At 43.4% G+C, this 23,511-nt stretch overlaps 1 protein-coding gene across 6 annotated transcripts in view; it reads right to left on the reverse strand.

Moving 5' to 3' along the window:
* Positions 1-312: 312 nt before the first annotated feature.
* The window catches only part of SECISBP2 (SECIS binding protein 2), a 35,382-nt gene continuing 12,183 nt past the window's right edge, over positions 313-23,511 (reverse strand). For 2 of the 6 annotated variants that reach the window (XM_027550367.1, XM_027550370.1), the window contains 11 exons: positions 22,353-22,520; positions 19,574-19,696; positions 18,207-18,296; positions 16,785-16,917; positions 8,894-9,060; positions 8,054-8,201; positions 6,961-7,084; positions 6,137-6,357; positions 2,385-2,539; positions 1,868-2,060; positions 313-1,199 (listed from right to left, as the gene is read on the reverse strand). In XM_027550367.1, the coding sequence (XP_027406168.1) occupies positions 1,096-1,199; positions 1,868-2,060; positions 2,385-2,539; positions 6,137-6,357; positions 6,961-7,084; positions 8,054-8,201; positions 8,894-9,060; positions 16,785-16,917; positions 18,207-18,296; positions 19,574-19,696; positions 22,353-22,520 (1,626 nt within the window). In that variant the 3' untranslated portion in view covers positions 313-1,095. Of the gene's footprint in view, positions 1,200-1,867; positions 2,061-2,384; positions 2,540-6,136; positions 6,358-6,960; positions 7,085-8,053; positions 8,202-8,893; positions 9,061-16,784; positions 16,918-18,206; positions 18,297-19,573; positions 19,697-22,352; positions 22,559-23,511 lie in introns of all 6 variants that reach the window. The other 4 variants (XM_027550365.1, XM_027550369.1, XM_027550368.1 and 1 more) reach the window with 4 other exon arrangements.

Consider the following 23,511-nt stretch of genomic DNA (forward strand, 5'->3'; position numbering starts at 1 on the left):
ATGACTGAATTCAACTAACAGCACTTGCAAAGCCCACAAGATACCTTGCTTGTGTGACAAATGCAAAGCAGTGAAAGTCTGATCCTGCCATTTCTCACGTGACCAGTTCGCCAGCAGGCTGGACCAAGGTGGGTCCAGCAACAGGATCTCTAAGGGCTGGAGACTTCACAGTCACCACCTTCGAGATCCAAGAGATAGGAGCGCAGCAAACCTCTTCCTGCTCGGTCCCCCTCAGTTTAAAGAAGAATGCCCCCCAAATACAGATCAGGATGTAGGAAGCGCTGATTAGACCAAGGTGACCAGAGTCTCCAGTGAAATTAAATAATCACTCTTTATTCAAAATAAATAAGCCCTCTTACTTACAGGATAATATGAAAGTAAACTTCTATCCTTCGGCCTCTAAGAAACCACATTCGCCATATGTTCATTTACAAAAGAAAGAAAATATTTGTAAATTATCAAAACTGAGATTTAGGAACTTCAAAATCATTTCTTTGAAAAATAAACAATAAAAGGAATATTCATGTCAAAAGGTCACAGGTTAGAGAACTGATTTTCCTTCTGAGGCTCATTTTAGCAGACCCTCCAAGTATCCCCAAATCTTCTGGCTAAAAAGCCATATCCTGAGAAAAGTATTCCCCGTACCCCACCCGCACGGCTTCTGCATGGCTGTGCGGGTCACCGGGACTGGGAACACGGGGTGGAACTACCCCGCCTTCCGAGCCACATCGCCTCAGCCCGCCGCTGCTTTCCACAAACCAACTTGGCTCAGCGGTCCTGCAATGGAGAGAGGTTCCACAGCAGCAGAGTACTCTGAGTACCACCTTGTCCAGCATTTTCCAGACTCATACTGTGCTCAGAGAGCTGAGGCTGCATCCCAAGGCTTTGTGAGAGGGTCTCCGCCAGCTTACCGAGTGCCCCTCCACAGGACTCGCAGCTCTTGGACAGTTACAAACACTGCTGGTTACTTCCCCAGTTGAACAGCCATATACAACACAAGTAAGTCAACGAAAAACTGAAGAAGAAAAAGGCCCCAAAGTCTTTCAACCCCCCACCCCCACCTCAAATACACAAACACACAGGAATGAACTCTTGTTATAAATTCAAGTTCATCATCTGAGAGGTTGAAGCCTCCAGCGATTCCTCCAGCTCCAGGCCACACCGACTGTACGCTTCCACATGGTTTCTCCAGACTTGAACTGGAAACAAGAAAGCACACCACTAACACACAGGCAGGGTCAGCCAGCGAAAGTGTTAGTCGTTCAGCTGTGTCCAACTCTTTTTGACCCCATGGACTGTAGCCCCCCAGGCTCCTGTGTCCATGGGGATTCTCCAGGCAAGAGTACTGGAGTGGGTTGCCATTTCCTTCTCCAGGGGATCTTCCCGACCCAGGGATCAAACCCAGGTCTCCTGCACTGCAGGGGGACTGTTTAGCGTCTGAGCCACCATAGTCAGGGAAGTCTCTTGGAAAGCAAGCAGCACACAGCCTGCCCAGCAAACTGGCTCCCTAAGTGGGGCCTGGAAAGGACTCAAGCAAAAATCCCCAACTGCAACCTCCCCCTCGCGAACAGGATCAAGCAGGTTGGTGCATGCCGGCCTTGACAACCACCCGCCAGGGATCCAGGTGTCTGCACAGCTGCCCTCTGGGTGCCATGTGACCCAAGGAAGCTCTGTCTGAGATACCCACTGACCAGCCCTCCCCTGCCACATCTGAGACCATCTCTTAAACAAGGGCTGGGGCTTAACAAGGCATTCTGCAGCTAGTTTTGCCACAGTAGCCATGCTGCTCTCCTGGGCACCCTGTTCAATCAGCATCAATGAAGACCTAGAGGACGATGGGCCCCAACTCCATTCCCCCAGCACTCACTGTAGTGTGGCTCCTCTTTTTCAGTGGGGGCCAAGGGGCTGTCCTCCACAGGGCAGCCGGGGCCCTGACTGGGCGGGCCAACAGGGGCGCAGGGCCCGAGCTCACCCGGCAGCTCCTGGCGCGCGTTCTCCAGCATAGTCCTATAGGCCTGCCGGGCTGCCATCGTCAGCTCCACCATCTTGTGGAACTGGTCCTTGAGCAGAAACCAGAGTACAAGTGAGGTCACCTGCAAACTGGCAAAGGCACCCTCAACAGGGAAAGAGGGGTGGATGCCCGCCTATGTACCAGGGGTGTTGCCCTCAGGCCTTCCTGAGGCTCCTCTGTGACACCAGTGAGCCCAGAGCGAAACTGGAATCACACTTCTGGGTTTTTAAGGAAACCAGGCCACCGAGGTTACCGCTTTCAAGACTGGGGCCCCTGGAGCTCAGGGCTACTCTGCCAGTTAAGTGCAGACAACCACCGTCCCCCCTGACTCCCTCCCAGGGCAAGACAGGCCAGCACCCCCTCCCCGCCTCACCTGGGCCCCATCGTAGCTGAAGATGCCCACCACACTGACGGGGACAGCCTTGTTCAGGCTGCGCCCCAGAGCTTTGCGGTTGAGAGCAAACACAAAGGGGATGTTCTGGTCACAGGCGTAGTCAATGATGGTGTGCAGGGTGTCGTCTAGCCCACCTGCTCGGAAGACAAGGGAAATGACAAGGGAGGCATCCCAGGAGCGCACTGGCAACACTGGCTGCCAGAGCTTTTCCCGATGGAGGCTGATACTCCCGGCTACTTCCTCACTCAAGCCAGTGCCCCAGGCCAGGTTTCACCAGGAAAGCCAGTCGCTGTGGTGGAAGCACACTGTTACTCTTGGCCACATGGAAGAAATCAACTGTTCGAGACACTTCTAAAGCAATAAATCAGTATAAAATACGTCCACATCAAGCCAGCAGCTGGCGCTGTGTGAAACGGGACAAGAAAGCCTTAGCCATGTTTGCTGAATACCGTGTGCCAGTCTGGGTCTAATGGCCTTGGGTGGATTGGCTCCTATATCCTCACAAAACCCTAAGAGGGGAGGTGGTACCCACTTAAAAAGATGGAAACCCGGAGCCCAGGGAGGTCCCTGAGTGATCCTACCCGGCCTCCCAGTGAGATGCAGCCTGGCAGGAGGAGGGTGGGGAGGGGAGGGGTGGCACTACAGGCAGAGAGGGTGAAGAAGCTGTGTGTGAGTGATGCTCATACAGAGTCGGAAACCAGCAACACCGACAAGCTGTTACCAACAAGAGAATCACATCTGGGCACCTGTGCGTAAGTAACACAGAAACCACCCATATACGTGCAAACATCAGCCAGCTAGAACGCTGAATTCCGGGAGAGGTCATTCCACGTACAAGTGCAACCAGAGGCTACAACAGGTGAGGATAAATGTAGCAAGAAGTGTGAGTGATTTACAAAGCAGCCTCAACATGCCAGTCAAACACAAAAGAAAATCTAAGCCAATGGCATCTGATGGAACGAACCAATATGATCATATGTCAATGCTATGTTAACCTCAAACTTTTTATACTGTAACTTACTCTAAGTGGGACTTTTTTTGAGAAATACAAAAAACACAAAATGAGAATGGCCTTTTGAAAAAGGAAATTAATGTCAGGCCAGCATTTCCAGATATTAAGGCTTGCTACAGAACTGTAAGAATATAAATTATGGGATACAGGGTGACAGAATGAAGGCCCAGAAATCACCCGAATGTGTGGCACTTAAGCAGGCTGGCAAGAGTCCCCTGAAGCACAGAAGGTGCAAAGAGACAACCTCTGCAAAAATCCATCTCAGACTGAAATGCATTCTACCTAAATAAATAAAAATGAAAACATAGAAGAACAAGGAAAAAAACTGAATTAAAAAAAAAATTAATAACCCTGGAGTAAGAAGGTTGAAGAATAACATAAAACCTAGATGCAATAAAAACAAGAATAAAAAATATCAACATATACACACCCAATCTCTGAATGGCCAAAGAGGCTTAAAGAAAAACAGGCACTTGACAAACTGGAAAAACATTTACAATTCTTAACCAAAGTGGCTTTATTATTAAAAAAAAAAAAAAAGTATATGTGAACATAGAAGACTGACATCCTGAAAGACAAATGGGCAAATAATCAACAATTCACAGAAAATGCCAAGCCCTTAAACAAGTGGAAAGATGCTCAGCCTTGCCTCACAAGAAAATGCTAACAGAATCACCGGAAGACCGGGGGAGGCTGAGAGGAAGCGGCATGCCCGCCTGTGGGGGCTGCAGTGTGCCCTAGAGGCAGTGTGGCCCCACCCCGGGTCCTCTGCAAACTGACCACTTCCTAAGGGAACACACAACATCTACAGGAGAAAGAAAAAATCTCCTAAGATCTCTTATCACCTGGTACCTAATTACATATGATTACCTAATTTTCTTTCAAAAGAACAACTTCTCAAATGCACACCCATCCTTGGATATGCAGATGGTATCACTCTAATGGCAGAAAGCAAAAAGGAACTAAAGAGCCTCTTGATGAGGGTGAGTAAAACAGCTGGCTTAAAACTCAACATTCAGAAAACTAAGATCATGGCATCCGGGCCCATCACTTCATGGTAAATAAATGAATGGGATGGACGACAGTGCAGGAGACCCAGCACCCGAGCAACACAGTTCTAGGGGGAGCCGAGAGAGGACCAACAGGAGGGAGATTCAGAGCACAAACCCTGCAGCGTGTCCCAGGACTGAGCACTGCCTGTAAGCCGTCCCACCTCTCAGAACCCTGGGCACAGGCAAGTTCCCACAAGCTTCTAGAGAGCAGGGAGAAAAGAAACAAAGGTCAGAAATTGGAAAGACTGGATTTCAAGCACCATCTTCTAGATGTCCCATTTTTTCTCATGCCACTAACGGGGGGATGCACACGCCCCAAGACAAGGGAGTATGTGAGAGCCAACAAACACCACAGCCCACCGGAAGACACATCCCCAGGATGACAGCTGCATGGGAGGCACAGAGCTAGAACGGCCCCAGAGGAGGAGCTGCAGAATGCCTGAAGCACCCACTACTTTGAGGGGGGGGGAGGGGAGGCAACTGGCTGAGAGCTTGAGGGGTGATTCGTGTGAAGCCCAGCGTCTGCCATGGGATTGTGGTCGGGACACCGCCAGCATACAACCAAAGGGACGAACCTGAGAGCCCTTTCCAACGGCAGGGACGGGATCTGCCTCCAGCTAGGATGGGGATGAGTCCATGGGGCTGGCCATGAGCAGGTACAGCTGCTGCCCAAGGGCCCCTGGATGCTGCAGACAAGTCAGGAAACCTCAAGTGTTCAGACTGGGAACAGCAACGGGAAAGATTCAGCACTGGGATCTGGACTGGTTCCCTGAAAGCACTGTTCCAGCCAAGTGGAACTCTACCCCATGGGAGAGAGCAATGGGACCAGAGGAGGAGTCTGAATGTTGAGACTAAGATGGAGGACCAGCGTCTGAGTGACGGCATCCTGCTCCTAACAGCCCCTCTACTGCGCATCCCAAGGAGGACACAAAGTGGGTCAGCTGAGGGCCAGGGAGATGTCAGACATCCGTCTGTCGGTCACCTCACCCAGCACATCACGTGCTGAAAAAGAGAACCAACCTTCCAGCATCAGTAAGATGGCCAAGGGCTTGGACAAACCCACACTTTCAATAAGTGAACAGACGAGTTAGTCACACACTGAGGAAAAGCCCAATGCAGAGACTGCCTAGCTGCCAGTCACGAAATCCCTGCGATATGAGGGACCACGCCCTCAAGCTCTGAGGAAAGGAGCACGGCACCTGGCCCGCTGCACGAGGTGACACACCCTCTCTGGTCTGCATGGGCCAGCCTGAGCCATGTTGTGAAGACCACAGGGGCCCAGCTGCTCAGAGTGATCACTTGGTGAGCCAACGAACTTTGGAAACAATTATGTAAAACAGCCAGCCAGTGGGGATTTGTTGTATGATTCAGGGAGCTCAACCTGGTGCTCTGTGACAACCTAGACTGGTGGGATGGTTTGGGGTGGGAGGTGGAAGGAGGTTCAAGATGGGGGGACATAGGTATACCTATGGCTGATTCATGCTGATGTGTGACACAAAACTGTAAAGCAATTATCCTCCAATTAAAAATAAATTAAAAAAAACTCAACTAAAAGAAAATGAAGCAAACTGCACTTCCAAGGTCCCCAACCCAAGTGGCTGATGGTGTGGCGGCCAGAGGGCATGTACTGCAGGAGCCACACACCAGGGACCAAACGGTACCCTTACCTTTCGACTGTATCTTCTCACAGTTTGGAGAGATGATGATGCATTTCAACTTTCTGAGCTTCAGGTGTTTGAGGACTTCCCTCAGCCCCAGCACAAGTCGGCGTTTGGCCTTAGCCTTGACTGGATCTTTCTGGTACATACGATCTTGAAAACGAACCAGCTCTTTCAGCAGGTCCGTAACACAGGCGTCAACTTCTTTACTGAGCATTTGGCTGCAGTAACTGAAAGGAACATTAGACACAGTCACCTTTCCTCTGGCTGTGACAGTCTGGCATGCTGCTCCCGGGATGTGGGCAGTTCAGCTCCTCTCAAGAAATCATGCTTTGGTTCCTGACTGACAGAATTTTAGAAAAGATATGGATGGAGGCATCCTCCCCACCCCCAACCACAAGGGACAAAGACTTCTGGGCCCCACATCCTCCGGGCAGCCACTCCCAGGCACCTCTCCTCGTGAAGACAAACATCTGCAGTCTACCCTGAAGAAAAGTGGGAGGGAAAGAGGTGGAGCACCCTAAGAAATTACACACAGAAAGGGACCTCAGATCATGAGCTGTCACCTTACTACCCGTTACCAATCACAAAAGTGGATTCAAGGGCACCTCTGGGATCACGAAATGAGGACAGAGACCTCTCGTGAGCAGATTAGGTAGCCCTGGCATGTGTTAAGACCAGGTCCTAGCCACCTTCCACCAGGACACAACACCATGGCCCAGCCTGGCCGCTTTACTGTGCTGAGCATGGCGGGCAAAGAACTCGAGGCCCAAGATCAGAGTGAGCACAGCACCCCAGGTCCCACAGTGAGCCCAATGCCCCAGCTCACTCACTCCCTGAACCGCCGGCTGTGGATCTTGGGGCAGGCCTCTGTCTCTTTCTGGGGCTCAGCTCCCGGCTGCTCCTCTGACTTGCTCTCCACCACAGGAACACAGGACACAGACTCTTTCATTTCCCCTGGAGTTTCAGAGAAGAAGTTACAGCAGGGCCCCCGCAGGGCTCGGTGCACAGACTGAGGGGCCTGGGGCAGGAAATGCGACAGCGCCTCCACAAAAGTGTCGCCAGAGCACCCAGACTCAGCAGCTGGCCTCTCCGCCACCCATAGGTGCAGCTCATAAAACCCTGGGCAGCCTGTGTGGCAGGGGCCTCTAGGCTGGATGGCAATGGACTTAAGCTGGAGATGCACCAGAGGGAAATGCCAGCAGGAGGTGTGCTCGCACTTCTTACATACACCCCAAGCTGCCACAGCATCTCTGCTTCTAACGGAGCCCATGCGGCAACTCCCACAACACCCACGTGCCACCTGGCATGTTTGTACACCTGAATGCTATGCCGCACTGACAATCAGGAACTACTTTTATAGGCCACAGACATACTGCCGGGCAGAACAACACATAAGATTGCACTGGAATGAAGCCTGAAAGCTCATGTGTGAACTGCAGACAGGGGTGAGGCCTTGGACCAGAATCATGGGGACTTGGGGGCCATTCTGCTTCTGAACTGGGTATGATCTGTGTACTGCTCTGAGAGGATAATTCAATAAGGAGCTTACTTAACCCATTTTTTGGAACGACACCATGTCTCACACACTTGTGGGCAAGCAGCTTTGCAGTTAATGGTGTTAATTCTCATGGCCATTTCAAACTGCAAGGACTATCGACTATCACACATATCAGGCTCAGGGGCTTCACCCCTTTATCTGTCACAGCCCCAAAAAGCAGAGGCACCAGAAGCTCCACTTGTTCACAGAGAGGTCCTCTTACTGTCAAGTTAGGACACTGAAAAACATCTGCATTCCCAAGGCCCAAGGCCCACTTGCTTTTACCACACAGGGACCGGGGCTGGGCAAAGGCCAGACAATTGGCTGTGTACATGGTTACTCTTGCTGAGGGATTCTTTAAGAAGCAAACCAATGGAACTCAATACCTAACATGTCAGGTGGCCTGAGGACCTGGTCGTCACCGCCACTCTCTTCATCTTGCACATCCTGCACATCGTCACTGGGAAAAGCTGGGCTCAGAGCATTTTCTTGGAGACGCTGCTGCTTTCTCTCTTGCCGTTCTTTCAAAATAATCTTTAAAGTTAAATAAACGACTGAAACACCTAAACACTCACATCTGAAAATAAGCTCTTCTGTGAAATAAGCCATCCACATTCAGCTGGCTGACACTGTACCTGTTTGTGCCCTTACTCCCCCCGCCGCCTGCCCCCTCCCTGTGGGCAGCCCAATCCTCTCACCCATGGCCCAGCAACAGCAGGCTCCCCTGGGGAAACAGAGCAGTGCACATGAGACCTGGGCTCTGATGCAACGGTGCAGCTCAATCTGACCCCAGGCAAGACACACCTTCCTCCATCTGAGACTCACCATACCCCACAGGCTGCTTTGAGAGTTAAATCAAAGACATGTGGCAGGAAGTGTCCAATATTTACCAAATCAGAGCATCAGACACAACGCCTCGGGGTAGGATGAGGGTAAAAAATGTAAATGAGAACAGATTCCCCCCATTTCTGGATTTCTGTCCATGTCACTCCAAAGTATGAAATGAATAAATAAGGCCTCCCTCTCCAGCAGCTGAGGTGCTCTGCACACCATGAGAGGAGAGCGAGGGATCATCTTTCAGAGAATCATGCATGCATCTTGATTAAGAGCAGGTTCAAATGAGAGTAAATGTTAAAAATCTAAAAACCTAAGAGTTGAAAGAAGTAGAATGGATACAGCAGTCTACAAGTTTACTCACGCCCGATTTCAAACAAAACGCCACACACCTTCTTCAGTGGGGTTGGTTTCTTGGCCTTGGGGACCTCTCTCTGCTTCCCTTTCTTCATCATGGGGGAGGTGGAGTCTAACGGGTTGTGCGGGGTCTTCACCTGGGCAAGGCGGTGGCCCTTCTTCCCTGACATGGAGTCTTTGGAGAGGACGGGCACTGCCCCAACTGCAACACAGTAGGGACACACAACTCAGGCTGCCACCCACCACTTGCCAGGCTCCAGAGGCAGGCTAGCTGCAGATCTGTCTCAGGGGCTCCCTGTGCCACCCACTCATCCCCACATCCTTCCTCGTCCCCATCAAACTGTCCCTGAGGGAACCAGCTTCCTATCCCCATAATCAAACCTCCTACATTTTCCAGCTAAGTCTGATGATGTGTTTGGGTCTCATTTTTTGATGAAGAGCTTTTCCAGGTAGCTTGCCCATTTTACTCTACCATTTTCAGCTTACCTTGCCTTTGCAGAAGTTGGCCACTGGCTTCCTTCTACCTCAAGTATATATATGTATACCTTCTACCTTATTATCTTAAAAGGCCCTTTAAGATTCTAGCAATATTTCAAGTTGATTCTCTTGAGTTTTCTAGACATATGTTCCTAAATTCCCTGCAGAGAGTAAATACATGATCACGATCACTGCTCCGAACACTTCCACTGCACACTATGGTTCTGCTCTACTTCCCATCTTGTTCCTGTTCCAAGGGAATAGTTAATTTGTGCCTACTTTCCCCCAACTTTTTAATTAGGAAAACTTCTAAACACACACCAAATAAAAGAGAATGTATAACAACAAACCCATGTACTTATTGTCCGGCTTCAACTACCGTCAGTATGTTTCCAAATATATTTTACCCACCCTCCTTAATTTTGGTACATGTTTTTAAACTATTGCATAGACACAGGAGTGACTCCTGGAAAAGCGACCCAAAAACAAAAACTACTAAGCAGAGACATCAGCAATCACACACTGTGGGGAAAGCAGCCACCAGACTCAGACCAGGCATTTCCTTACACAAAACAAAAACCACCCATCACAACTACTACTTTCAGAAGGAAAATATAAAATACCAGTTGCTACAATGTATTAACTAAAAGTCAGTATTCAACAAAAAATTGTGAAACTTTCAAAGAAACAAGAAAGTATAACCCACCCTAAAGAAAAAAGGAAGTTAACAGAAACTGTCTTTGAGTGCCCCCAGCTGACCAAGAAATGAAGGCAAGTGTGAGACTAGATAATAAACCCAGAATTTCAATAAATACAAATAATAAAGGAGAGAGGCTCAACAGAAGATTGGAGATGGTAAAAAAATCAATGAACTTGAAAATAAATCAACAGAAACCATTCAATTTAAAGAAAAGATTTTAAAAGAGCCTCCAGAGACCTGTGGGGCAACAATAAATATACTAGTATATATATAATGTGAGTGCCAGGAGAGGAAAGAGAAAAGAAAATATTTTGAAGAAATAATAACCCCAAACTTCCCAAATTCAATGAATATTTCAATTGACAAACTCAAAATAGGATAAATATTACTCAACCAAAGGTAGGACGTATACAGAGATTCCTACATAGACACATCATAGTCAAACTGCTCAAGGTCAAAACAAAAACAGCAAGGGAAAAACAACTCATCACAGAAAGTGCAACAACAAGACAAGTAATATCTGACATCTCACTGGCAACAATGGAAGCAGGAGGGCAATGGAATGACATTCAAGGTGAGGGGGAAAACCTGTCAATCAAGAATTCAATATCCAGTGAAACTATCCTTCAAAAAATGAATCTAAAATATAAATGTTTCTCACATGAAAAGATGCTCAACATCACTCATTATCAGAGAAATGCAAATCAAAACCACTATGAGGTACCATTTCACACCAGTCAGAATGGCTGCGATCCAAAAGTCTACAAATAATAAATGCTGGAGAGGGTGTGGAGAAAAGGGAACCCTTTTACACTGTTGGTGGGAATGCAAACTAGTACAGCCACTATGGAGAACAGTGTGGAGATTCCTTAAAAAACTGGAAATAGAACTGCCTTATGATCCAGCAACCCCACTGCTGGGCATACACACTGAGGAAACCAGAAGGGAAAGAGACACGTGTACCCCAATGTTCATCGCAGCACTGTTTATAATAGCCAAGACATGGAAGCAACCTAGATGTCCATCAGCAGATGAATGGATAAGAAAGCTGTGGTACATATATACAATGGAGTATTACTCAGCCATTAAAAAGAATACATTTGAATCAGTTCTGATGAGGTGGATGAAACTGGAGCCTATTATACAGAGTGAAGTAAGCCAGAAGGAAAAACATAAATACAGTATACTAACGCATATATATGGAATTTAGAAAGATGGTAACAATAACCCGGTGTACGAGACAGCAAAAGAGACACTGATGTATAGAACAGTCTTATGGACTCTGTGGGAGAGGGAGAGGGTGGGAAGAATTGGGAGAATGGCAATGAAACATGTAAAATATCATGTAGGAAACGAGTTGCCAGTCCAGGTTCGATGCATGATGCTGGATGCTTGGGGCTGGTGCACTGGGACGGTCCAGAAGGATGGTATGGGGAGGGAGGAGGGAGGAGGGTTCGGGATGGGGAACACATGTATACCTGTGGCGGATTCATTTTGATATTTGGCAAAACTAATACAATTATGTAAAGTTTAAAAATAAAATAAATTAGAGGGAAAAAAAATAAAAAAAAAAATAAATAAATAAATAAATTAATTTTAATTAGGAAAAAAAAAATAAATAAATAAAATATAAATGTTTCTAGGTGAACAAGGACTGAATTTGTTGCTTTTATTTATTTATAAGCAACTACTTACTTTCTTACTTTTAAGAAAATTAATTTTTTTAAGTAAAAGAAAAAAAATCAAAGGAATCAAAATGGTACTACATATTTATTTAACATAAATGAAAACAGTTAAAGAGGAACAGAGGAATAAATTAAGACATGAAAGAATCAGAAAAAAAAAATAGTAACAGCAGTAAATCCAACCACAGTAACAACAGCATTAAACATGAATGAACAAAGCACCCCACTCAACAAGGAAGAGATTTTTAGCCTGGATTAAACAGAAAGCTCCGACTATAAGCTGTCTACCAGAAATACATCTTAAAGACACTGGTAGGTGGCCAAGGTTACTCTGCCCTATGCTGCTGGTAAAAGCATTCACCTCCTCATTAATCTGATCAGCCAGTTGGGAAGGCCAAACATGGGCTCCAGAATAGATACAAGTCACCAAAGGCCTTTAAGCTGTGTTCTGGCAAGAAAGCCCCTTCTAGGAGTATTTGGTACTGGCTAATCTAAAAATAAAGAGAAACTCTGAATTCCTCTTGACTAATTTTTACTTTTTCTGGTAAGAATGGTTCCATTACTGATGTCAAAAAGAAAGATGATGGACATGTCAGTATCTGGGCATTACTGGGATCTGTGGCCAAAACATCCTTTCAATACTACCAAAATCCAACAACCCAATAACCAACCTTACAATCTAACAAGCTACTTAAAAATATCATCTGACTGAGGGCCCCTACTTCTTGCCAAATTATCTCAGACTTCATATACAATTCCATCTAAAAGGTCCAACTTGAATCTAGCTGCAAAAAAGCCACCTTATATAGCCTCAGAGGTAGTTCCCTCACTTTTCTTGCTTTTACCTTTGGCTGGAGGTCTAGAACATTCAGTTAGTAGCTCACATGCTTCCCTGCAGGCTCCTCAAGAAGCTACATTTTTCAGAATCAGAGGTTGGCCAAGCACTTTCCTGACTTTTCTGGAAAGGTCACTGCAGACCTTTCCCAAACAGACACTGAGCAAAGTAACTTTGAAGGAGGAATACCTAAGAAGGCAGTGATCCTAAGCTTTGATACATTTAAGAATTATTCATACATGTGATATATGATCCTGAAATGAAAAAAATCACCAAAATCATTGAGAAAAAAATTTAAATACAGACTGGATACAAGATGCTAACAAAAAAATAATCTTTATTATTATTATAAGGGAGAATGGCAGAATAAATCAATTAAAAATAAAATCACCATCAATTAGAGATACTGACTGATGTATTTACAGGTTAAATGACATGATGTCTACAAGTACTTCAGGGGAAAATAACAGAGTTCCAGATTCAACGGGACTGGCAAAATGTTGGTAACTGATGGAGCTGGGTAATGGGCATATGGTGGCAGTCTTCATCATATTCTACTTTTGACTATGTTTTAAATGTTCCACCACAAAAAGTGAAAAACAGGACAAAACAAAACCAAAAGTCCCACTGTGTGCTTGTTAAAAAACACCTATTGCCCATCCCATCCCCAGTGGTTCTAAGTGTACCACATCAGAGGTGTTCCCAGAACCTGCATTTTCAGCTTGCTCCCAGTAGGGCCATTGCTGGCAGTCCTGGGGATACTGCATGAAAAAGAAATACTGGGTTCAGGGACACGTTGTCAACTGGTGCCTCAGCCACTGTATACTTGGACTAAATTAACTGCACTCACACATTTTAAATTTGTACTCTGGGCTTTTAATTAAGGTCACTATGAAACTAAGACTTACTTCTGCTATACCTATGAGAAGGCTATTTAGGAAACTTCTGACTATACCATTCAGCAGCCCATATAAAATAATCCATATGAGAAACAGCATTTAGAATTTTTGGCTTCAAAAAACTCCCACCTCCACCAACAAACTAAGATTTCATTTATATTAAGTTCTAGAACAGGAAAAAACAGTGTATGGCAGGAAAAGAAAAATCAGAACCTTGGCTGCCTTCAAGTAGCAGCAGGGACTGATTGGGATGCGAAGGGGCAGGAATTTCAAAGGTGATGATGATGTTCTACACAGCCAGAAGCTTGGGTTACAAAGTTATGTATTTGCCAGAACTCTTAAAATGATACATTTAAGATCTGTGCATGTCATTAAATGCATATTTTGCCACCAAAGGAAAATAGGAATCACAAATACTGAACTCTATTAATGATACGCATGCTTGGGGGTAAAATATACTGATGTCTGCAAGTTACTTTGAAATGCAGCAAAAACAAAATACAAATAAATTGATATTGGATAAACTGATGGATAGATTGGGATCAGCAAACTTCCTTAAAGGGCCAGAAAGTAAATATTTCAAGCTAATGAGCAGACGTGTATTTCAACACTCAAATGCCATTCTAGTTCAAAAGCAGCCACAGGTAATACTTAAATAAATGTGTGCTGGCTGTGTTCTAATAGAACTTTCAAGTATCCGGTTGCTTCCCAGGTGGTGTGGTGGTAAAGGATCCATCTGCCGACGCAGGGGGCACAAGAGACATGGGTTTGACCCCTGAGTCGGGAACATCCCCTGAAGTAGGAAATGGCAATTCGATCCAGTATTCTTGCCTGGAAAATCCCATGGACAGAGGAGCCTGGTGAGCTTACAGTGCACACACACACACATACTCTTTGTATGTGTGCAAAGAGTGAGACACAACTGAGCACACATACACACTCACAGCCAGCAGGATATAGTTGGCTGACCTCTGGAAAAGTTATGTGACTGAGGAAAATTAGGAACAACTGTACAATCTAGGTGGTGAGTTCATGGGTATTCACTGCATGATTTTATTCAGCTTTTCCAGATGCTTGAAAATTTTTGGAAAAAACAAAAATATTATATTTCCCTTCCCTTGAGGAAACAAATTATGTTTATCCTTTCTAGGATTGATGCCATAATAAAATTATCACCAGAAGGAGGGGTTTATAAGTAAAATTACATGATGAATTGCTTTAAAATGCTTCAGGGGAAAAAAAAAAGTAAACTTCATCATTTCCATGGATCCTATTTTTCACTTTTAAATCACCTCAGAGGGAAACATATCTACAAGACTATGGTGGCAAATGAGCATTATTTCTTTGTATGACATATTACCAATTTTAACTGTCTTGGCTCTCAGGCATGATTCAGAGAAAATGACTACATCACTAGGGAGTTAACACTGCCACCTGCTGTGTTCCCATGGACAAGCAGGTAATTCATTTCTACCAAATGCAGCAAAAATAAAATACAACCTGCACAGGGCACTTATAAGATTTTCACCAGGTCATCACATCAAGTGGAAAACCCATCTTTTAATAAGATCTATTTCTTAAAACCATCACATTTAATTAAGTTTAGAATTTTTGTGGTAAAATACATATGCTGCTGCTGCTGCTAAGTTGCTTCAGTCGTGTCCGACTCTGTGCAACCCCATAAGACGGCAGCCCACCAGGCTCTGCCGTCCCCGGGATTCTCCAGGCAAGAACACTAGAGTGAGTTGCCATTTCCTTCTCCAAAATACATATAAAACCCACTATTTTAACCATTCTTCACTTCACAATTCAGTGGCATCAACACGTTCAAAATATTGTTGCAACCATCACCACTACCCATTTCCAAAGCTTTTTCATGCCCCGAAAGAAAAATCTGTCCCCATTAAACAGTAACTCCTTATTCCCTACTCGCCTCAGCCCCTGGTAAGCTCTAATCTACATTCTTTCTATGATAGAATTTCCTGCCTTTTTAAGGTCGAGTATTCCATTATATGTATATACCACCTTCTGTTTACCCATTCATTTGTTGATACATACTTGGGCTGCTTACACCTTTGGACTACTACAAATAATGCTGCTATGAACACTGGTGTACAAGTAACTGACTGGGTTTCTGTTTTTAATTCTTTCGGATTCATTCAGACGAGTGCACCTGCTAGGTCATGTGACAACTCTACTTAGCGTTATAGAATCACCAAACTGTTTTCCAAGTACACCATTTAATGTTTTCATCAGCAACAGTTCCAATTTCTCCAAATCCCCACCAACACTTGTTATTTTCCACATTTCTGATTAGTTATCATAGTAAGTTTGAAGAATTACCTCCATGTAGTTTTAACTTGTATTTCTCTAATGACTAATGGTGTTGAGCATCTTGTCGTGTGTTACTGGCCATATGCATATCTTCTAATGGGGAAACGTCTTTCAAGAGCTTTGCCCATTTTGTAATAAGAGTTACTGAACTGTAGGAATTCTTATATATTTGTATATTAAATGCTTATAAAATACATGATTTTTATTTTCTCCCATGCTGCAAGCTGTTTACTCACTGTCTTGATAACATCATTTGGTACACAAGTTTTTAATTTGTATGAAATCCAATTTACCTATTTTTGCTTTTGTTGTTTGTGCTTTTGGAGTCCTTTCTGAAACTTCATCATCTAATCCAAGGTCATGAAGATTTATCCTGTTTTATTTATTCTAACAGTTTCAAGGTTTTAGCTCATATTTAAAATGTGATCCATTTTGAGTTAATTTTTGTATATGGTATGAGGTTAACACTACTACTTTATTGTTTTAGCATGGGGAAATGCTAAAACAGTTGTCCCAGTACCATTTTTTAAGTGATTGTTCTTTGTCCTTCTAATAAACTCAACACTCCTAATCAAAAATTCACTGGCCACAGATATGTGTGTTTATTTCTGGATTCTCAATTCTATTCCACTGGTCTACATCTATCCTAATTCCAGCACTACACTATTTTGATTATATTATCAATAACTTTTGATTGGGCTTCCCCGGTGGCTCAGATGGTAAAGAATCCACCTGCAATGCGGGAGACCTGGGTTCGATCCCTGGGTTGGGAAGATCCCCTGGAGAAGGCAACAGCTACCCACTCCAGTATTCTGGCCTGAAGAATTCCACGGACAGAGGAGCCTGGCAGGCTATATAGTCCATGGGGCTGCAAAGAGTTGGACACAACTAAGCGACTTTCACTCGCTCAACTTTTGATTACAAGAGAAGACTGTCACAAAATAGTTTCCTGAAAAAGACGTCAATCATTTGTCTGAAATGAACAAGCTCTCTTACCTGAGAACACCACTGGTTTGGAGGACTGCTTTGCATTCGGGGAGTGCTGCTTCTTTTCCAGTGCGGTTAGCATTCCTCCCAAATCCAACTGTACTGGAATCTGGCTTTTCTTTCTACTACTTTTAAAATTATTCTAAAAAGTTAAAAATCAGAAGTTTACTCATAATACTTTATTTTACAAACTGTACTTTTCATTTTATAACAAAAAGCCATGTAATTAAGGATAAAAAAAGACAGATACAGAGACTATAAAAATCTTGACATTAAAAGTAATTAAAGAAAAGACCCATCAATTCCAAATTATCTGCCAATATTACCATTGAGGTTGCTTATTTCCTTCTTCTCCTTTCATAACACTGGTTTAATTAAACCACTGATATTTCTGTTTGCATCTCCATTATGAATAAATAACAGCATACATCTACAGATAAGGAACAAAGGCTGGAATAAAGTCCCTGGCTACAAAGTCTGTGTGAGGCTAGCTGGTTAGTACCTTTTGGTTAGTACCTTATTAGCACCTTTTGCTCTCCAATTGCCTAAGTGAGCAAAACTATCATGAAATCATGGGGGCACAGCAAAAAATGTACACAGTCCAAAGTATTAAATTTAGGCACAAAGTCAGATATACTCTAAATAAGTGTTATTTCTGAAACAGCTGTGACACGGGTTTTGAGACTATATAAAGGCTGTATGGGCATGTTGTCTCTTGTGCTTTGGTGCCTCCACTCCTGCCCTCCAGCCACTCTTCTCTTCCCTAATGCCAAAGTCACACTGGGTGAGGACTCACAGCAAGAGGGGAATGCTAAGCACAGCACCGGCACCTAGAGACCTCTGCAGGGATGGAAGATGGCCAAATTACAACACAGGAATGCAAAGTTACAGGGTTAAGAATCTTACTCTTCATAAATGTGAAAATAACCACCCCACTTTGAAAGACAAAAGGACAATGAAAATGCCCAAAGTACACAAGTTCCCCATCTAGATTATGAACTACAAACTCATTCCTGAATCCACAGTGGGGCTGAGGTACACGGAGATTCATCTCTTTCTCTGATCCTGACTACTTGACTATGCTTCTGTCAGATATAACTGCCTCACAAAAGGAGTCTTCTATTTCCTGAATACACTAAGTTAATGTTTTTTCTTCAAATCAAACTTAGATAAGCAGTATGTGTTCCCCTCTTTTCTGATATAGCAGTAGCAGTTACCAATCATCTAATTTCGAAAGTGACAAAGCAGTTCTGGCTTAAGAGCAAATTTGTTTCAATACACTGGATATGGCTCCCCAATGAAGAAATGAATCAAAACAAAACCACCTGGTGCCCATAAAGGAAGAAGTCTGGAAAGGAGGCTTTCTTTAGAGTTTTAGTTTAGCAAGAAAAGTTAAGCCTAAAGCAATTGTGGTTTCAATCTAAAAATTACCTGTGGCTGCTGTTTAGACTGAAATTTCGGTGACTCTACTCTGTCTCTTCTTTCAGATGCAACTGCCAGATTGGGAAATTCCTCGGCATCCTAAGTAAACCACATACCCTTTAGCTCTTCACATATCACAAGAATCAAATAAGCCCAACTACAGTCTTTTCTTCGCTTGTATTTTCTTTCCATAAAAATCTCCTATAGAAGTGCTCAAAGGTATTATTAAAAAAAAAAAAAAAAACTAATTTATTTCACTTTTAGAACAAACTTAAAGACTGCAGTTTGAATGCCCCTGCCCCCAAAGAGTGCAGGGCCTCAAGGATGGGTTCACCAAGCAGTCTACGAACTGCCTCTAACCATCCTGACACAAGAGTATTCAAGCACCATCCTTCAACTATGTTTTCTTTGGGGAAACCATCAACTTGGACACAGGAGATTTAAGCATCCTGTCCTGTGTGCTGATCCTAGGCTAGAAAAAATAAACAAGTCTCTAAACAATATTTAAATCATTTAAAAATGTTTTACGTACTTTTGTCAATATTTTAGGCACCCTGGAGAAATTATGTGAAAAATGAGGGACGGAAACATGAATTATTTGTTGGCCCAAACAATAATGCTCTAATGCAGTCGCAGGTTTTCAAACAGGCAATCCCATTATTCTCAAGGAAATGTTTCAAAAGCCCTGGGAGCCCCTCAAGTTTATGGGAACACCTTGGGCTTGACCCTAAGTTGGTGGCCTAGAGAGCACTGCTAAGACCCTTCCTGTCAGCACCAGGCTGCTGAGTCCGGTAATTCCTGACCCAGGAGAAACATAATCAGAATCCAGGATGGCTCCTTGGAGAACAAGGACATTCTTGGAGTATCACAGGACGACAATTTAAAGCACACTTTTGGAAGCTCGTGATATTCTCTTCTTGACCAGGGCCCACAACAGATTTATGGTACTGTAAGTTTCTCTCTATAGTGGAGCACGTTATAGCTAGACATCTAGATAGAAAAGGAGGCCCTGCAGAAGCAAGCATGCCAAAGCAAAGGAAAAACAGGTCAGAAGACACTGAGGGGTATGGTATATATTAGTAGTATGGCATATACACCACTAAATTTCAATACAAGCAGTTTTGTCTCTAGACCATTCATTCACTCTTTTCAGATATTTACTGAGTGCCTGCTATGAGATGGGCACTGTGCTTGAGACACCAGATTGAAGGAGTGAAGAAAGTGGGTGATATCTATTTTTTTTAGCACTAGGAAAACAATTATTTTTAAAAATGTTAGAGACTTTTTTTACTTGGGCAACCAGTATGAACCTGTATTTCTATTAAGGAAGACCCATTTATTATATCATACAATGTGAGTAATAAATATAAATGTACTTCAATCCTTGGTGGCTCTTGAACTGTCAGGACTTCATATTTTGATTTAGACTTTTCTTTCTTTTTCTTATTCTTTCTTGAGGCTTCATTTTGCTCAGGATTGCCACCTTGTGATGCTTTGGACTAACAACAACAACAAAACAAGAACAAACAAAAAAGCAAAAATTATGGTTTTTAGCGCATTCAGTAAACATTTTAATTCCATGCATCAGAATAAAATTAAGATACCAAGTTGTACAACCACATGGCGACTTTACTCAGACTTACTCCCTATTTTCCAAAGAGCCAGCATTTGGTAGAATGATTCTGAAGGAAAAAATCCATTAAAGCAGATGCCACATCCAACTGCACTGAAACAGGTGGATCTGGACCCAAGTTTGCAGCTTGAGGAGGCCATGGTAATGACCCCACTGATGTCCACCTGAAGTCCTTTCCTAAGTCCAGGTGCGCCACTTCCATCACGACAGCCCAATGGCTCCTAAACCTGACTGTACCTCAGGATCACCAATGCAGCCTGCGAATCAGACTCTATCTGGGCTCATCCCAGACCTGCACAATTTGACCTCACCACCTTCACTCTCCGCTCAGCCCCCTGGCTTTTCCTCAGTCAGGTCAAGTACGCTTTAGCTTCAGGCCCTTTGCACTTAACACTCACATAGCTGGATCCAGACTACCATTTACTTCCTCATTTTAGCTCAAGAGTCATCCCACCTCTACCTAACCTCTCACTCTCCATCCTCTTTGGAGCAATAATCCCATCTGACAAACTCTGTCTTGGTCTGCAGACGGCTAGTCTCTCTCCAATAGCATGGCGGCTCTAAGAAGATGAAACATTTTTAATGTCTGAGACCCTGCTTTGCCCCAGTGAGACCTCACCCTTCAGAGGTAAAAAGTCTCAATGGCTATTAAAAAGAATATTTATCTACTAACCCAGAGGGGCCATCCATGGTAGCCTGTTAAGTGAAAAAGGCAACTTTCATATGTAATACGTATAAAATTATCCCATTTCTGTTCTTAAAAAAGAAAAAAAATTATACCAAATAAACTTCTTTATGTATTTATGTTTTAAGGAGCCCTAAGGTGGAACAGACAGTTGCCCAGGTGACTCAGCAGTAAAGAATCTGCATGCATTGCAGGAGATGTAGGTTCAATCCCCGGATTAGGAAGATTCCCCAGAGGAGGAAATGGCTACCCACTCCAGTAATCTTGTTGGGAAAATCCCATGGACAGAGGAGCACCGTGGGCTACAGTCTGTGGGGTCGTGAAGAATCAGACGTGACTGAGAGACTGAGCACAACACAACAAAAGGTGGAACCGACAGCAGGCTGTTAATAAAGGCTCTTGGAGGGGTGAGGACCAAAGGGCTATAGGACAAGGACCTTTTCCATAATTAGATTTTAGTAATATTACATGTGCTTTTTCAGTAATAAAAACTCACAACACAGAAAAGTTTTAGAGGGAAGGGGAAAAAACAACCAAAACATTATGACCACAATGCAAAGTGATCTGGGTTATAAGATTACCAGAGATCTTCATTTTCTAATCTTTATTTTGGAACTTCTTAACAATAAACTTCTCTTACACCTTTAATTAAAAAATCATTTTTATTTAGGTCTAGCATAGTCTCTTACTTCTCTGTACATTCATTCCATTAATTTCTGAAAGTTTGATACTGAAACTTCAACTAAAAATCTTATCTACTTAAACAATTGTAATCTATAGTGGGAACTATATGTAACTTTGTTCTGTATTTTCCTAGTCTCTTGTAAATGTGTTACCATAATTTCATAATTTAAAAAATTTAAAAAAAGAAATTAAAAAAAATTTTTTTAAGATGCTAGGAAAATAAAACAAAATCTGTTAACTCTTAGAGTGTTAAAAGCTGGTTTAGATGGTAACATGGTGGCCTGTTGTGTAACCTGTGCCCAGAAGTCAATGGGGCCTTGGAGCTGGCCAGTCTGTGTCTACTTGGAGGGGGTCTCACCACCACCTCCTGTGTTCCTGAAGTATGGGCATGAAGCTGCAGGGAACAGGCACATCGGTCTAATTTCACCATTAATTGTCACCAGCGCAGATTCCCTGAATCAACCAAGTATAAACACACAGTTCTTTTTTGTGTGGGGTGGTCTAAGACACTCTGGATACTGAAAAGTATCCCAATACTCAAAATGATAGGAAACCAGTACAAAACAAATACTACCCCATATTTCAATCTAAAATAATGTATCAGTATAGAAAGAAAATCAAGAACAAAATCTAGCCTCCCCTACAAAACGCTCTTCAAGAAACAAATCTAGAGATTGAAAAATAACAGCTTAAAATTATTTGAACTGAAAGGAAAAACTGAATTCTGAAATGCTATCTTACAGTAAGTAGGCTGCAAGTAACCAAGAATCAATTAGCATACTAGATAATAGCAAAATGGGGCATACAATTATTTTGCTATCAGTACTTGTAGCAATGTAACTTCAACAGACAAAAGACTGCAGTATTTTAAATACCAGAGCATAAGTTTCTTCCAGCATCTCTCTTTTAAAGAATTCAAAATAGTCACTGACATTTTAAGACCACAGGTCTAAAACACACATCCTCACTCATTTTTAAAAGGGAGCACTTGTGCCCGTCAAATACTTGTGTCCCTCTTGAAAAAACAATAAGACCTCAAGTACAACCAACTCAGATTAGTGCCTACAGTACCGAATGAAACACCTTCAGTGAGGCTTTGAGAAAGACTACCCAGTGGCACAGGAGAGCAACATGAACAAAGTGTGACGCATACCTTTTCAGTAAGATGGACAACGTGTTTCTCTTTGTAGGAAGGCTCCAAAGATAAAACTTCAGAAGATGACATACTATCATTTTTAGGATCTGCTGGTGAAGCAACCATCTTTAGGTTTATCATGGAAGTAACATTTTTAGGGGCTGGTGACAGTTCTGTAGATAATGTCTGCCGAACAACATAACCCATTGGTGTCCAAGATAATTCTGCTCAAAGATAACCAAAATTGTTGAACAATCCCAACAGTAAAAAGGAAATTCCTTAGAAATTCCAAGCATGCATTACATGAAGTACTCAAGAGCATAGTTAAACTAAGGTACTGTTCGGAACACTCTAGCAAACTACAGTTTCCATTAAATTTGCTTTTCTTCTTGGAACATGCAGGGTGAATTAACTTGAAAGGGGGACTGACTATCCTAGGATCTGCTCTTTTTAACCTGGGGGTGCGGGCAGTAAACAAATAATAGTTTCCATTAAAAAATAATAATCCACAATACATCCACATGGCAAACACACAGAAATAATGAGCTGAAGATCAGACTGTGGCCCTACTAACCTTGATGTGTACTTTTAAACATCAGAAGTCAAAGATCACTAGACTTCAGCTACCAAAGTAACTGGTAATTTATTTCTTTTTAGAACACAGGCATAAGTACAGCAACACTACTCCTTAGGTGCCCATGAAACTCTATACACAGACAAAACAAAAGGACATCCATCAGGACACGGGCAGGTCACGTCAGCAGCCTGTGGCCACCCCACAGTGGAGAAACTGCTCTTGTCACCATACAGCTACACATCTTCACAGCAGCTGTTGAAGTGAGGATCTTGTATTGAATCACATATGTACCAAACATGCTAACACCATAGGAAATACAGCTGTGCATAAATCAAGAATAATTGTGTAAAAAGATCTTCTGCTAGGACAAATTACCCACAAAAATTTCAAAAGCAGAATCTACTGAACTCACTCTGAATATCTCACTTCTGCACCAGGCTAGGACAGACCAGCAGTTCTCAAAGTTCTGAGACTCCCAGGACACTTTCAGGGATCCACAGCCAAAACTGTTTTCCTGAATACAGGACTGTGTCATCTGCCTTCCCTACTCTCTTGCTCAGAGAGGTATAGTACAGTGGGGTTTAGGACAGTATGACAGAG

The sequence above is a fragment of the Bos indicus x Bos taurus genome, chromosome 8, assembly GCF_003369695.1.
Source record: "Bos indicus x Bos taurus breed Angus x Brahman F1 hybrid chromosome 8, Bos_hybrid_MaternalHap_v2.0, whole genome shotgun sequence".
Lineage (NCBI taxonomy): Eukaryota > Metazoa > Chordata > Mammalia > Artiodactyla > Bovidae > Bos > Bos indicus x Bos taurus.